Source organism: Crinia signifera, chromosome 9 (assembly GCF_055691185.1).
Source record: "Crinia signifera chromosome 9, ASM5569118v1, whole genome shotgun sequence".
Taxonomy (NCBI): domain Eukaryota; kingdom Metazoa; phylum Chordata; class Amphibia; order Anura; family Myobatrachidae; genus Crinia; species Crinia signifera.
The window spans coordinates 130,295,713-130,309,942 of record NC_139225.1 but is presented as its reverse complement, the minus strand read 5'-3'; the positions used below and the strand labels follow the sequence as shown (position 1 = coordinate 130,309,942).

The 14,230-nt window shown below is 39.8% G+C and overlaps 1 protein-coding gene across 1 annotated transcript in view; it reads right to left on the bottom strand.

Annotated features, from left to right (window-relative positions):
- The window catches only part of LOC146036036 (cytochrome P450 2G1-like), a 64,058-nt gene that overhangs the window by 29,637 nt on the left and 20,191 nt on the right, over nt 1-14,230 (bottom strand). Inside the window, exons 3-5 of the mRNA XM_083159803.1 lie at nt 9,377-9,529; nt 826-986; nt 89-265 (exon numbers count right to left, since the gene is read on the bottom strand). Of these exons, the coding sequence (XP_083015929.1) occupies nt 89-265; nt 826-986; nt 9,377-9,529 (491 nt within the window). The remainder of the gene's footprint in view (nt 1-88; nt 266-825; nt 987-9,376; nt 9,530-14,230) is intronic.

Genomic DNA, 14,230 nt, shown 5'->3' with positions numbered 1-14,230 from the left:
TTCCAATATGTATCCATCTAACATGTCCCCATTATTCTTCCTACTACGGTATGTTTATGTCACATGAGGTCTTTATAAAACAGTTTACCTTTTCCATTTGAATGAGGAAAACATCAACATAATCCCTCGGGTTATCCGGATCCAAAGTCTTCATATTAATTTGAACTCTGGTTTCCACAAACTGGCTGAGCTTTTTCAGAAGGTTATATATGTCGTGGTGACGTCCAGGAATGAATCTCATCAGGCCAGGAAACATATCATACATCTAAAGGTGTAAGTAAATGGAATCACATACTGATATAGATCGAGGAAAGATCTGTGGGGGTCATTCTAATTGCTTGGAACGACCGATGTGTTTTTTTACTGGTAATAATGGTTTATGCGCATGTGCAGGGTCCCTGTGTGAATAACTATGGCGAATTGCATAGTCGCCAAGCTGTACGCACGGAACAGTGCAGGCCATGGGCGTGCGACGGCTGGAATGGGTGCCGCATATGGGAACACCCAGCGTTTCATTGGCGTTCCCATGAACACGTTGGCCGTTCTTATGGGAATTCGGGCGGGACGAGGTGTGCTGGGGGCGGGCAGCTGGCAGCTCTTGACATCAGCCACCTGCTCTGCAGTGTAAATGATTGCCGCTTAAAAAAAAAAAAAAAACGGGAGATTTCTTACCAAATCTCTCACTTTCTGATTCTCTCATCCTATTACATTTCTCCCCTCTTTTCTCTTTAAGTTTATTCTCCATAAATGCTGCTTCTGACGATGCCAGTGCTGCCACTGGTTTAGTTTATATCATATATTAAAGTGATGTCATTCATTTCTTACCTGTCCCCAGGCCGAGCTGACAATCACTAATGTGTCATGTATGTAAGATAAAACGTTATCTATGTCGTCGTCCTCATATTTATGATGATTTCCGAACATCATGGAGAAAATAATATTGCAAACAGCTTTGCTGAAATGGTATCGAGGATAAATAAAGGATTCTGGGAGGTATGAAAAACAGAAATAGAAAGTTTAAGTCATTAACCCAGAGTGTCTTATTTCCAGTTACTGTAAGGATAAAGAAACATTAACCCCACAATTGACAGTAGTTTAGTAATTTAATTATTGATAGAGTGAAATATTGCTAATTTTAGACCACAGAGTCATCAAACTCTGTCAATCATCGGGGTCCCTGTGCATTCGCACAGGGACCCGATGATTGTGCCCTGCCCATTATTATGCACATATGCAGGGCTTCTGTGCGAGCGCCCTTGCCAACCTGCACTGTTGGCATGGTGCTCGCAAGGGGGCTGGGGGCGGTGGTGAAGCTCTGACATGGGAACAGTTCCTTCCACACTGTAGGAAGGGGGCTGCTGTTGCCCATGCTGCCTGGTCTCCCCAGTCACTCCCTCCCTACCGCCCAGGGTTGCGGTGCCTGTACTTTGCAGTTGACTGGTGCAGGGATGGTTTATGCATACACTTTGGGTTTCTATGGGCTGCATCGGTTGCAGTCAATAGAAGCTGTCTACGGCTGCACAATAAGGAAGATAGTAGCTTCCTACAGGAATCCAACTCTTTGCTTATCACAAAATGTACTGACAGTCCAGGAAGAATGAAACACCTCCCAATGGGACTACAGGTGACTTGCTGGTATAACTTTCATTAGAAAGTCAATGGCAGTCATAGTGAAGCCAGTGCAGTTAGAGACTGCATATGGCTTTACAAAGGCTGAACAAGGTGATGGATTTTTCTAAGGGGAAAGGGAGTTGAAGTCCTCCTCACCTCTATGGGGGGGACTTCATATGCATGGCGGACACTAGATGGCATTTTACAGTGCAATCCAGGTGTTCCGTCATTTTCACGGTCTGCAGGTGCGCATACAGGGGTGGTTTTCACTACCTAAAAACCCCAACTGGCTGCCAATGTATAGGGCAGTGATGTTCTGATTTTTGTAGTCTGCTGTTAGAGCTGAATGGCTGCCAATTAAACATACTGTATAATTGGCCACGTTTTACAAAGAACATTGTTAAAGTCTCATTTACCAAAAAATTAAATTAATTAATGGTTCCACAGAAAAAAAATGTAAAATTGTATGATGTAGAAGGGAAAGCACGTGGAGAACTCAGCAATGGTAAGTTTGTAGTGTCTTTGTATGTGCTCACTCATACAAAAAGAACAGGAGCGCTGATAACTATGCTGCCAAATCCTTTATTGAAATAAAGAATAAACATACAGTAAAGTAACACATACGGATAGAACCACGCTCATCCATTGTGCCAGTGCGCCTAGGCAAGAGTTTTGGTGTGACACTTTTGTAGCGCGCTTAGGTGCACTGAGGTGCATTGAGGCATGCCATGCAATATGCATGTAATACACATCACCACCACTGGGTGAATAATGCTCCACTAATCCAGCGGCGGATTGATTTACAGTACAGTATAGATGGACACTTTATTTCCCGAGAATGGGACGTGCTTTTTTATGAGATGCTCGTGCATCTAATTCTCAGCGATCGGCACTGTGGCTCAAACTGTACAGTACAGTACAATACCAGCTTGGACAAATGGACCTGGAGGGTGCAGTGGATCCTTGTGAACTTTGGGGAGTAGAGAGGGTTTGCTCCTTTATGGAGCAGAGGGTATGTCTGCACTCTAGAGAATTTAAGTTTATATGATCCTCAGATCAAATCCCCACGTTTTATTAAATCGATTTGCGGGGGTGCAGTTCCCAAACAGTAATAGTTTAAACAGTAAACAGGAAGAGGAAAAGGACTGTTGTTTAGGGAGCGCATTTAGACAAAAAATGTTAGTATAAAATTTAACTTTTAATAGATCATATTAAAATCCCATTATCTAACATGATGGGAAGCTGCAGTGAATTTTAAAGAGGTTAAAACCATACGTACAAACATATAAACACACAGATGGAGTTTTTAGTGATAAAGAATTTAAGGAAAAGGTGATCCTAAAACGATCTTGCACTAAAAAATTTCAGCTTTCTTAATTAAGCAGATTTTCAATGTATGAAAGAAATATAATTTATCGTCCAGAAGATGTTCTTGTTGTATAAGTACCTCTGACTATAAAAATTCTTGTATTGTTCAAGGTGTGTTTTACTGTTTATTCACTGATACTTTTATTTAATATACTTAGAAAAAAGGGGAAACAGTGGTCCATAGATAGGGGGCCACCGTTCACAGAAAGGATTCCTTTTTGGAGGCACACTTTTAAGTAGATGATGATAATGTTACATGAGTGAGATAAAACTTAGCTTTTATTTCCAAATATTTCTAAAAAATGTCAACTCTATAATCACATAGATGCATAATTTATCATAAAGAGTTGAATGAGTAAAAAAGACAAAGAAAGACTACTGAAATTTTACAATGTGTTTTGGTTGATGCCGAGGCAGTTAGCCAAGTAATATTATCAATAAAGTAGCCGTAGGTGGTGTTAATAAATGATCATGTACTGTTAGTAAATGATAAATTGGGTTCCTTACTAGGTCCAGCTGATGACACGTCCAGCGTCTGTGAAAGGTCTATAATAATGGTATCTATTGTTTTTATCAGATAATGATTATTAGACCAGTTACAGAAATTTAATCACAGAAATCTCCGTTGATGGTAAGAGATGGTATTATTATAAATTCTAGCGTAATAGGTATATTAGGTATCCTTGAGGAAAGTAGAAGTACAGTGTGTTAGATTCAACTATTTCTGCTGCCCAATGTCTTCACTGATAGGAGCGGACAGAGGGTGAGAGAAGAGGTTGATACACTGATAGAAAAGAAGCCGATGAAAAGAGGACACTTCTGTAAGTGGTGTTAGGTCCGCCCTGATACCTAACCATTGCAGGGAGGAAATGCGCCACCAGAAAGTCTCACCTTCAGGGAAAGATAGGGAAGGAAAATAGTACATGATCATTTATTAACACCACCTACGGCTACTTTATTGATAATATTACTTGGCTAACTGCCTCGGCATCAACCAAAACACATTGTAAAATTTCAGTAGTCTTTGTCTTTTTTACTCATTCAACTCTTTATGATAAATTATGCATCTATGTGATTATAGAGTTGACATTTTTTAGAAATACTTGGAAATAAAAGCTAAGTTTTATCTCACTCATATAACATTATCATCATCTACTTAAATGTGTGCCTCCAAAAAGGAATCCTTTCTGTGAACGGTGGCCCCCTATCTATGGACCACTGTTTCCCCTTTTTTCTTAGTATACTAGTACTTGATTCCTGGGGGCACCTCCAACATTTAATATTCTCTGTATGCGTACGGACATATTAGCGTGTAAGTTGGTTCCATGACTACTATATAACCTAATTCTTGTCCTGTGCAGGATACTATTCCTATTTTGCTACTTTTATTTAATCCCTGCTAACCCATTGGGGGACCATGGGCGCTTTTATGTACAAGGCCCAGGAATATAATTCTCCAATGTGTCAATTACAAATACCACCAGATATGATGCAGTCACCTTGGTTTGAAACCAGCTGATCTTTATTGATTCCGGTACAGTTATTGTTATCCGGTAAGTATTTTATAAATAAAGTAAGAGTGGTTCCAGCTGTATATCAGATCGATTGCTTCTTCAGCAAAGATACCATCCCCTTTTTTTTTTGCAAGGATAAACTGACACTGGATTGCTTCCTGATCGGTGTATTGTGCACAGGAATAATTGGGTATATTGATAGAGTATTATATGCTGTGTTCAGATAGTAACAATTGAGTACAGTCACCTAAATCGGGGACCGGGTGGTCTTATTGATTCTGGCAGTGTTGCCTCTAATTTTGCCACCTACCAATTGTTCATGTGAACAGACTTAGACATGGGAGATATGATCTTTAATAAATTCAGGTACAATTAATATCTGGTAAGTATTCTATAAATACAGTAAGGATGGTTCTAGCTGTATGTCAGATTGAATGTTTCTTCAACAAGGATACCATCTCTTATTTGCAAGGAGAAAAACGACACTGGATTACTTCCTAATCGATATTTTGTACACAGGAACTTTGGGGAGTATATACAGTATATACAGCAAGTGGAGCGGTTATGAACCCTTTGGGTGGTATGCCCTGAAATTTTCCGGGCTCAGCTGCGCTGCCGCAGCGGGCTGTCCCAGAAGATTTCTGGGCATACCATTAGGCATTAGGTGCATGCCAGTGGTGCCTCCAGCTGTACACCATTAACGCACCACCTCAGTATTTTCGGAGAAAGTGTTTATCTAACATACTGAACAGTACAGTAATACAGAAGTAAGAATGTCCGAGTTTTAGGTGAAATAAAGCTTTTTTATTCCAACATGTTTTGGGAGAGCAGGAGTAAAGACATACAATATTTAGTCAACACGGGACATACCTTCACCAATCATGTCCAGGGCCGGAGCTTCCATTAGGCAGGTTTAGGCAGCTGCCTATGGGCGTCGGACCTGAGGGGGCAGTCTGATGTTATTAGCTGATGCCTGGGGCTTGCTGGCCCTTTAGGCAGGTAACACTGATGTATTTGGTGCCGTCACAGGTAAGGCTGCCAACACAATCTGCCACGACACCTGTCACTGCTTCTAGACACCATTGTCTGTCCGCTAGCCTCCTCCTGTCACTTGGCCTTTACCCTCCTTCTGCAGCCCACCAGCTAGCTTCCTCCTCCTGCTACCAACAGCTAGCCTCCTGCTGTCACCCACCCACTTGCATTCCCCTACCAGCGCCTCACGTATCCATAGTAGCAGGGGGCCAGTGGCGCCTATGACAAATCCTGGTCTGAGGCAAATGGGAAAGGGGGTGGGATGAATCACCTGAACAGGCCAGCAGTATGTACGTATGTAGGTACTTATGTGCATTAATGTGGGGATGGGCGGGAAGGGGGGAGGGGGCGGCAGTCGGTTTTCCTAGTGTGCTAACAAAACTTGCACCAGCCCTGATCATGTCACTGCTAGCTCCACCCCCCCACACCTGTTACAACACACCGGTTAATCAATCACCAGCTTGGAGTCCAGCAGGTAGGGGAGGGAAAAGAACAGCGCACCTGCCTCGTCAATGAGTAATACAAAAAATATAAATCTTATATGACAGGTCAAAACATATATGTATATTTTCATATGTTCAAGCAGCTGACATTACAAAAATGTTCAAAAATCTTATTCAAAATGTATCGAAGCCTAAAGAGAATATTTAATCTTATTTTATTTAATTTTACAAGAAATATTGTAAACCAAGTTTTTCATTTAACCCTTTGGGTGAAAGAGTGTCTAATTTCATAATCCCCCTACTTTCCATGCACAATACTAAACTGCCCCTGTTGCTACCCCTCCTTAATGTTGGAACACGATCAATCAATTTAGTTCGTAGACTAGCTAGTGTGGCCAATTTCCATACAATGCCGAGCCACAGGTTGATACCTGCTATCTGTGGAGATAGCAGTGCGAATAGCTGACCTATGGTTTGCCATGCGCTCACGTAGCCTTGTTCCAGTTTTGCGCACATACAGGTATCCACATGGACAGTGTATTAAGTATACAACAAACCTCACTGTACATGTGATCACATGTTTAATGGCATATTTTTTTCCACTATAAAGGTCCCCATACATGTACCGATCCCGGCGGGTCCGATGTGTGCTTTGAGATGCGGGCTCCCGCGGCACCTCATCACACAGTACAAAAAGTATGTGCTGCACATACTTTTTGTACTTGCTTTTCATCGCATCGCATTGCATGCACAAGGCATGCAATGTGATGTGATGAATGCTATTTAAGCCCAGAACGCACGCCGGGATCGGTGCGTGTATGGGCACCTTAAGGGTGTAAGAAGTGGTCACCAGTAAGTAGTAACCCACATGTAGGGCAACCCGTACAGCGGTAACAGCCATTGGGCTTAGTATGAAAATGTGCAGATGCTGGAGTTTTAAGCAAATCTGGGTAGATTTGCCATCGGGGTAGTAGTGTTGCCATAACGATCCTTACCAGCCCAGTTTTGCTTCACCACTATCTTTTTAACTATACGTTATGGGAGTGCATTATCCCCACCTGAGGGGGATACTCTTCCTCCCATAACGGCTGTGCGTCCCTCTGTGTTTTTTAGTACTGCTCTTGCGCTGGTTTTCTTTTATAGCGCTGTCTCCTTGGCGCATGCGCAGTTGTTTTCAAAGCACCACTTGCTGGTCTCCAGCATCTTCAAATTAAAACTGCGCACGCCGGAGACCAGCAAGCGGCGCTGGCTTTTAGAAGCAGGAGACCCGCAGTGCCAGAAAAAGATGGCGATCCAGGCGGGGCTCCACAAAGAATGAAGACCCACATCGCTGGATCATAGATCAGGTAAGACGCAGGCGCTCTTTTTAAAATATTGCATCTGCGTTAAGCCTCCTGTTTAACTGCCACCTGTTTAACACCTGCATTGTGGATCTCATAGATCAGCGTAAGCGCTATCCCTTGCCATAACGCAAGGGGATAGCGCATATTCCCCTGATCTACGGATGATAAATTTACCCCTTAGTGACATCCAATTTCACTAGATGGTCACGTAAGTTCGATCCTTGGGAGTATGCCAGCATCAAGCGAATGTCGACCAAGGCCGGTAAATCACATTCCATGTTGACAATGGCCCAAAGTTTTTTAATGCACCTCTTAATGTGATTACTGGTAATGCTAAATGTATTAATCCAAGGGATAATTATTTCTCTTTTCTTTCTATTAGCCGTCCTACAATTTTACGTCAAGCATTCCTAGCAGGTAATCACCAGACCCTTCAATCTAGCAGTACAGTAATGTAAAGTAGTTCTATAGCTATAGTGCATTTCAATGACACGCAATCTGGATCCTTTCATTATAGCTTTGCATTAGACATCTGACGCATGCACAGTGGTGATTATAAATAGTGACATCTGGTGGATGATCGCTGGTACTGCACTCATCCAGCAGCACCATACAACAATCGCCAAGCTAAACTATTTATTGCTCTATCGTGCGACTAGGCGGAGAGGGGAGTTGGAAGGCCAAACGCTACAGGCAGACTGGATGAGTGTGGCTCCATCTGTATGCTGCAAAACAGCACAGTGGGAAGGCATGGTATTGCAGGAAATGGGAATCTAGAGTCAGACATTTAGATCTAACAATTAAAATTCCGTGGTGCGGGGATTCTGTGACAAGAAGCAAGTGGTCGTATACCATGTCTCATGTGATCAGTTATTTTGCCTATGTAATAGCATGCTCACAGTGGACCAGATGCACCAAACTTAAAAATGTGACAAAGTCTAGGAAAACTCTGTAGCATAGCATTTCATATGCAAATACATCCACATTTGCAGTGCACACAGAATCTAGACATGCCATTTATTTTAATCAGCAAAAGCTGCTTGTGTGTTCCATTCATAATTTAAGTGTACAGTGTCATTTGTCATGTCATGTTTATTCACTTGAACTTTTTTTAAAAATAGCAATCACCACTCCCACTCTCTGCGTACTCCAGTACTTATATGTTGGGGTACAGCACAAAAAAAAAAAAACATTTTCACTTTTTTAAACTTTGTTCACAAATGACACTGCAGACACACTGCTTATGTGAACAAAGTGTCTCACAGTACTGGTACAGTATGTTATTTGTACACAATGGGGTATGGCCTTCATAGTCACAGTGCTTGTTATGGATACATAGTGGAGTCCATGGTACTTGTAAACAATATTTTTTTTTTACTTTTTTAATTTAAATTGTGAATTTTACACTGGAGTGGAATGGCACTGGACAGGTGCATTGGGCACTGGTAAGCCACTCTGGATGGACACAGCACAGCCACTTATTGGACACAGCCCAGCCAATAATATTCGGTCTTTGCACAGCAACCACTTATTAAGCTGGGACACAGTACAGCCACTTGCAAAGTACATCCCAGCATGCAGCAGTACCGTCAGCCTGTTTATCATCAATAAGCCCACCACTGACTACCATTGGCTCATTACACAGGAGTCAGTTGGGTAGGCTCATTGATGATAGCCAGGTTGAGCACTGTAAGCCTTTCTCCTGTGTTCTGCTGAAGTGGCTGTTAATCCTGTAGGGGCAACAGATGCCGGTGGTTTGGTATCTGGACACATCCACTTGAATCATCACTGTGCAGCATACAGCAGCTGACAGCACAGCAAACAGCGGAGACAACGTCAAATGGCATTGTCACCATACCCTATATATCGCACTTTCTATTAAGGGTTAATCACACCCTTTGTGATGACTGCTGGTGAAATGATATTCCCTGTATGAATATAACACTGAATCTTTTTTCAATAGCCAGAGTAGTTCAGCTTTATATATGAAATGCTTACTACATACTGCCCACAACATTTCACTTAATAGTTACCCATATTTCTCCTAATTGGGCCTTCTACTAACCTTGAGTCTTCCTTAGTTCTGCAACCAGGTTGGAGATCTCCTCTTGAATTTGGTCTTCAGCGCTCCTTTTCCCAAAGCCAAGATCCCGCAAAACAGGCATAGAAAACCGACGCAATGTCCTCCATCTCGCCATATTTTTTGTAAAAATCAGGCCTGCAAATACAGTACAGTAAGTCATATTATGTACAGTAAGTCCTATTATATACAGTAAGTCATATTATATATACAGTAGTCAGGGCCACCAAGAGAAATCCTGGGCCCCGGAACAACAACTTTGTGGGGCCCCCACGGACAGTGCTCCCCGCACACTCTGCGGACCTTGTTACAGACACAGAGCAACCAGCCATCCACATTCCACCTTGGAACGCAGTGACCTGTACATGGGTGGGGAATCAGGTCTGGGATTGCTGGGCTGGAGACATGGCGCTGGCACCTGTTGCTGCTGGTGGCAGCTGGGATGGGAATGTGGGGATTGGGGCGGGCTGGATTCTGCAGAGTGGGTGGTACTCACGAGGGAGGTGGCCTCTCTCTAAATCAGCTCCTCCTGGAATCCAGGTACTACCTACCCTAAGTATCCTCTTGTCGCTGAGCCACGGTAAGCTCCCAAGTCACGTGGCTGGCTCTCAGCAGACCCTGTAGTCGGAGAGAGGAAGGACCTCTGGGATGCTGCTGCCCCAGGTTCACCCACATCCGCACTCCCAATGCCGCTGATGAAAAGCTGACTCTGGCGCACTTAGACCCACCAAATAAAAAAAAAATGTGTGTCCAGACCGGGGCCCCCCTGACAGGCCCGGGCCCGGGTAAATTGTACCTGCTCCCCCTCCCTCTCGGCACCCCTGACAGTAGTAAGTCCTATTATGTACAGTAAGTCCTATTATGTACAATAAGTTCTATTATATATAGTAAGTCCTATTATGTACAGTAATTCCTATTATATATAGTACCGTAAGTCCTATTATGTACAGTAAGTCATATTATGTACAATAAGTCCTATTATATACAGTAAGTCCTATTATGTACAGTAAGTCATATTATATATACAGTAGTAAGTCCTATTATGTACAGTAAGTCCTATTATGTACAATAAGTTCTATTATATATAGTAAGTCCTATTATGTACAGTAATTCCTATTATATATAGTACTGTAAGTCCTATTATGTACAGTAAGTCATATTATGTACAATAAGTCCTATTAAATATAGTAAGTCCTATTATGTACAGTAAGCCCTGTTATGTACAGTAAGTCCTATTATGTACAGTAAGCCCTGTTATGTACAGTAAGTCCTATTATGTACAGTAAGTCCTATTATGTACAGTAAGCCCTGTTATGTACAGTAAGTCCTTTTATGTACAGTAAGTCCTATTATGTATAGTACGTCCTGTTATGTACAGTAAGTCCTATTATATATAGTAAGTCCTGTTATGTACAGTAAGTCCTATTATATACAGTAAGTCATTTTATGTACAGTAAGTCCTGTTATGTACAGTAAGTCCTATTATATACAGAAAGTCCTATTATGTACAGTAAGTCCTATTATGTATAGTACGTCCTGTTATGTACAGTAAGTCATATTATATACAGTAAGTCCTATTATATATAGTAAGTCCTATTATGTACAGTAAGTCTTATTATATATAGTAAGTCCTATTATGTACAGTAAGTCCTATTATGTAGAGTAAGTCATATTATATATAGTAAGTCCTATTATGTACAATAAGCCCTGTTATGTACAGTAAGTCCTATTATGTACAGTTAGTCCTATTATGTACAGTAAGTCCTATTATGTATAGTACGCCCTGTTATGTACAGTAAGTCCTATTATGTACAGTAAATCATATTATATACAGTAAGTCCTATTATGTACAGTAAGTCCTATTATGTACAGTAAGTCATATTATATATACAGTAGTAAGTCCTATTATGTACAGTAAGTCCTATTATGTACAATAAGTTCTATTATATATAGTAAGTCCTATTATGTACAGTAATTCCTATTATATATAGTACCGTAAGTCCTATTATGTACAGTAAGTCCTATTATGTACAATAAGTCCTATTATATACAGTAAGTCCTATTATGTACAGTAAGTCATATTATACTGTATATACAGTAGTAAGTCCTATTATGTACAGTAAGTCCTATTATGTACAATAAGTTCTATTATATATAGTAAGTCCTATTATGTACAGTAATTCCTATTATATATAGTACTGTAAGTCCTATTATGTACAGTAAGTCATATTATGTACAATAAGTCCTATTAAATATAGTAAGTCCTATTATGTACAGTAAGCCCTGTTATGTACAGTAAGTCCTATTATGTACAGTAAGTCCTATTATGTACAGTAAGCCCTGTTATGTACAGTAAGTCCTTTTATGTACAGTAAGTCCTATTATGTATAGTACGTCCTGTTATGTACAGTAAGTCCTATTATATATAGTAAGTCCTGTTATGTACAGTAAGTCCTATTATATACAGTAAGTCATTTTATGTACAGTAAGTCCTGTTATGTACAGTAAGTCCTATTATATACAGAAAGTCCTATTATGTACAGTAAGTCCTATTATGTATAGTACGTCCTGTTATGTACAGTAAGTCATATTATATACAGTAAGTCCTATTATATATAGTAAGTCCTATTATGTACAGTAAGTCTTATTATATATAGTAAGTCCTATTATGTACAGTAAGTCCTATTATGTAGAGTAAGTCATATTATATATAGTAAGTCCTATTATGTACAATAAGCCCTGTTATGTACAGTAAGTCCTATTATGTACAGTAAGTCCTATTATGTACAGTAAGTCCTATTATGTATAGTACGCCCTGTTATGTACAGTAAGTCCTATTATGTACAGTAAATCATATTATATACAGTAAGTCCTATTATGTACAGTAAGTCCTATTATGTACAGTAAGTCATATTATATATACAGTAGTAAGTCCTATTATGTACAGTAAGTCCTATTATGTACAATAAGTTCTATTATATATAGTAAGTCCTATTATGTACAGTAATTCCTATTATATATAGTACCGTAAGTCCTATTATGTACAGTAAGTCCTATTATGTACAATAAGTCCTATTATATACAGTAAGTCCTATTATGTACAGTAAGTCCTATTATGTACAGTAAGTTCTATTATATATAGTAAGTCCTATTATGTACAGTAATTCCTATTATATATAGTACCGTAATTCCTATTATGTACAGTAAGTCATATTATGTACAATAAGTCCTATTATATATAGGAAGTCCTATTATCTACAGTAAGCCCTGTTATGTACAGTAAGTCCTATTATGTACAGTAAGCCCTGTTATGTACAGTAAGTCCTATTATGTACAGTAAGTCCTATTATGTACAGTAAGCCCTGTTATGTACAGTAAGTCCTTTTATGTATAGTACGTCCTGTTATGTACAGTAAGTCCTATTATATAGTAAGTCCTGTTATGTACAGTAAGTCCTATTATATACAGTAAGTCATTGTATGTACAGTAAGTCCTGTTATGTACAGTAAGTCCTATTATATACAGAAAGTTATATTATGTACAGTAAGTCCTATTATGTATAGTACGTCCTGTTATGTACAGTAAGTCCTATTATATATAGTAAGTCCTATTATGTACAGTAAGTCCTATTATGTAAAGTAAGTCATATTATTTATAGTAAGTCCTATTATGTACAGTAAGTCCTATTATGTACAGTAAGCCCTGTTATGTACAGTAAGTCCTATTATGTACAGTAAGCCCTGTTATGTAGAGTAAGTCCTATTATGTACAGTAAGTCCTATTATGTATAGTACGTCCTGTTATGTACAGTAAGTCATATTATATACAGTAAGTCCTATTATGTACAGTAAGTCCTATTATATACAGTAAGTCCTATTATGTACAGTAAGTCCTATTATATACAGAAAGTTATATTATGTACAGTAAGTCCTATTATGTATAGTACGTCCTGTTATGTACAGTAAGTCCTATTATATATAGTAAGTCCTATTATGTACAGTAAGTCCTATTATGTAAAGTAAGTCATATTATTTATAGTAAGTCCTATTATGTACAGTAAGTCCTATTATGTACAGTAAGCCCTGTTATGTACAGTAAGTCCTATTATGTACAGTAAGCCCTGTTATGTAGAGTAAGTCCTATTATGTACAGTAAGTCCTATTATGTATAGTACGTCCTGTTATGTACAGTAAGTCATATTATATACAGTAAGTCCTATTATGTACAGTAAGTCCTATTATATACAGTAAGTCCTATTATATACAGAAAGTCCTATTATGTACAGTAAGTCCTATTATGTACAGTAAGCCCTGTTATGTACAGTAAGTCCTGTTATGTACAGTAAGTCCTATTATGTACAGTACGTCCTGTTATGTACAGTGTTGCAAGTAAGGGGGTACGGCGTGGTACGGAGTACCTGTAAGAAATATGTTGCAGGTACGCAGTACCACTTACCCCCTGACCCACTGTCAATTCTATTTTTATTTTAAGTCTACATATAATGCATCCGCAGCCCACCCAGCGTTATGATTGGTGCTGTATGCAGCTACCGGCTACTGCTGATTTAGCCTGTCACACTGAAGAGCAGGCTGCACAATTGGGTACTTGTTTCCTAGCACGGCCACAATCGTGAGTAATCGTGTCCCTTAATTAAGGGACACGATTACCCACGATGGACCCGATTTCTTTTGAAATCAGGTCCATTTTGCCGGCTAGGATAAAATATCGGGGGCATCGCGTCGGTCGGGACCATTAACATTGGTCCCGACGCGACCGACGCGATGCCCCCGATATTTCCATAGACTTCAATGTTAAAAAATATTTTAACATTGAAATCTT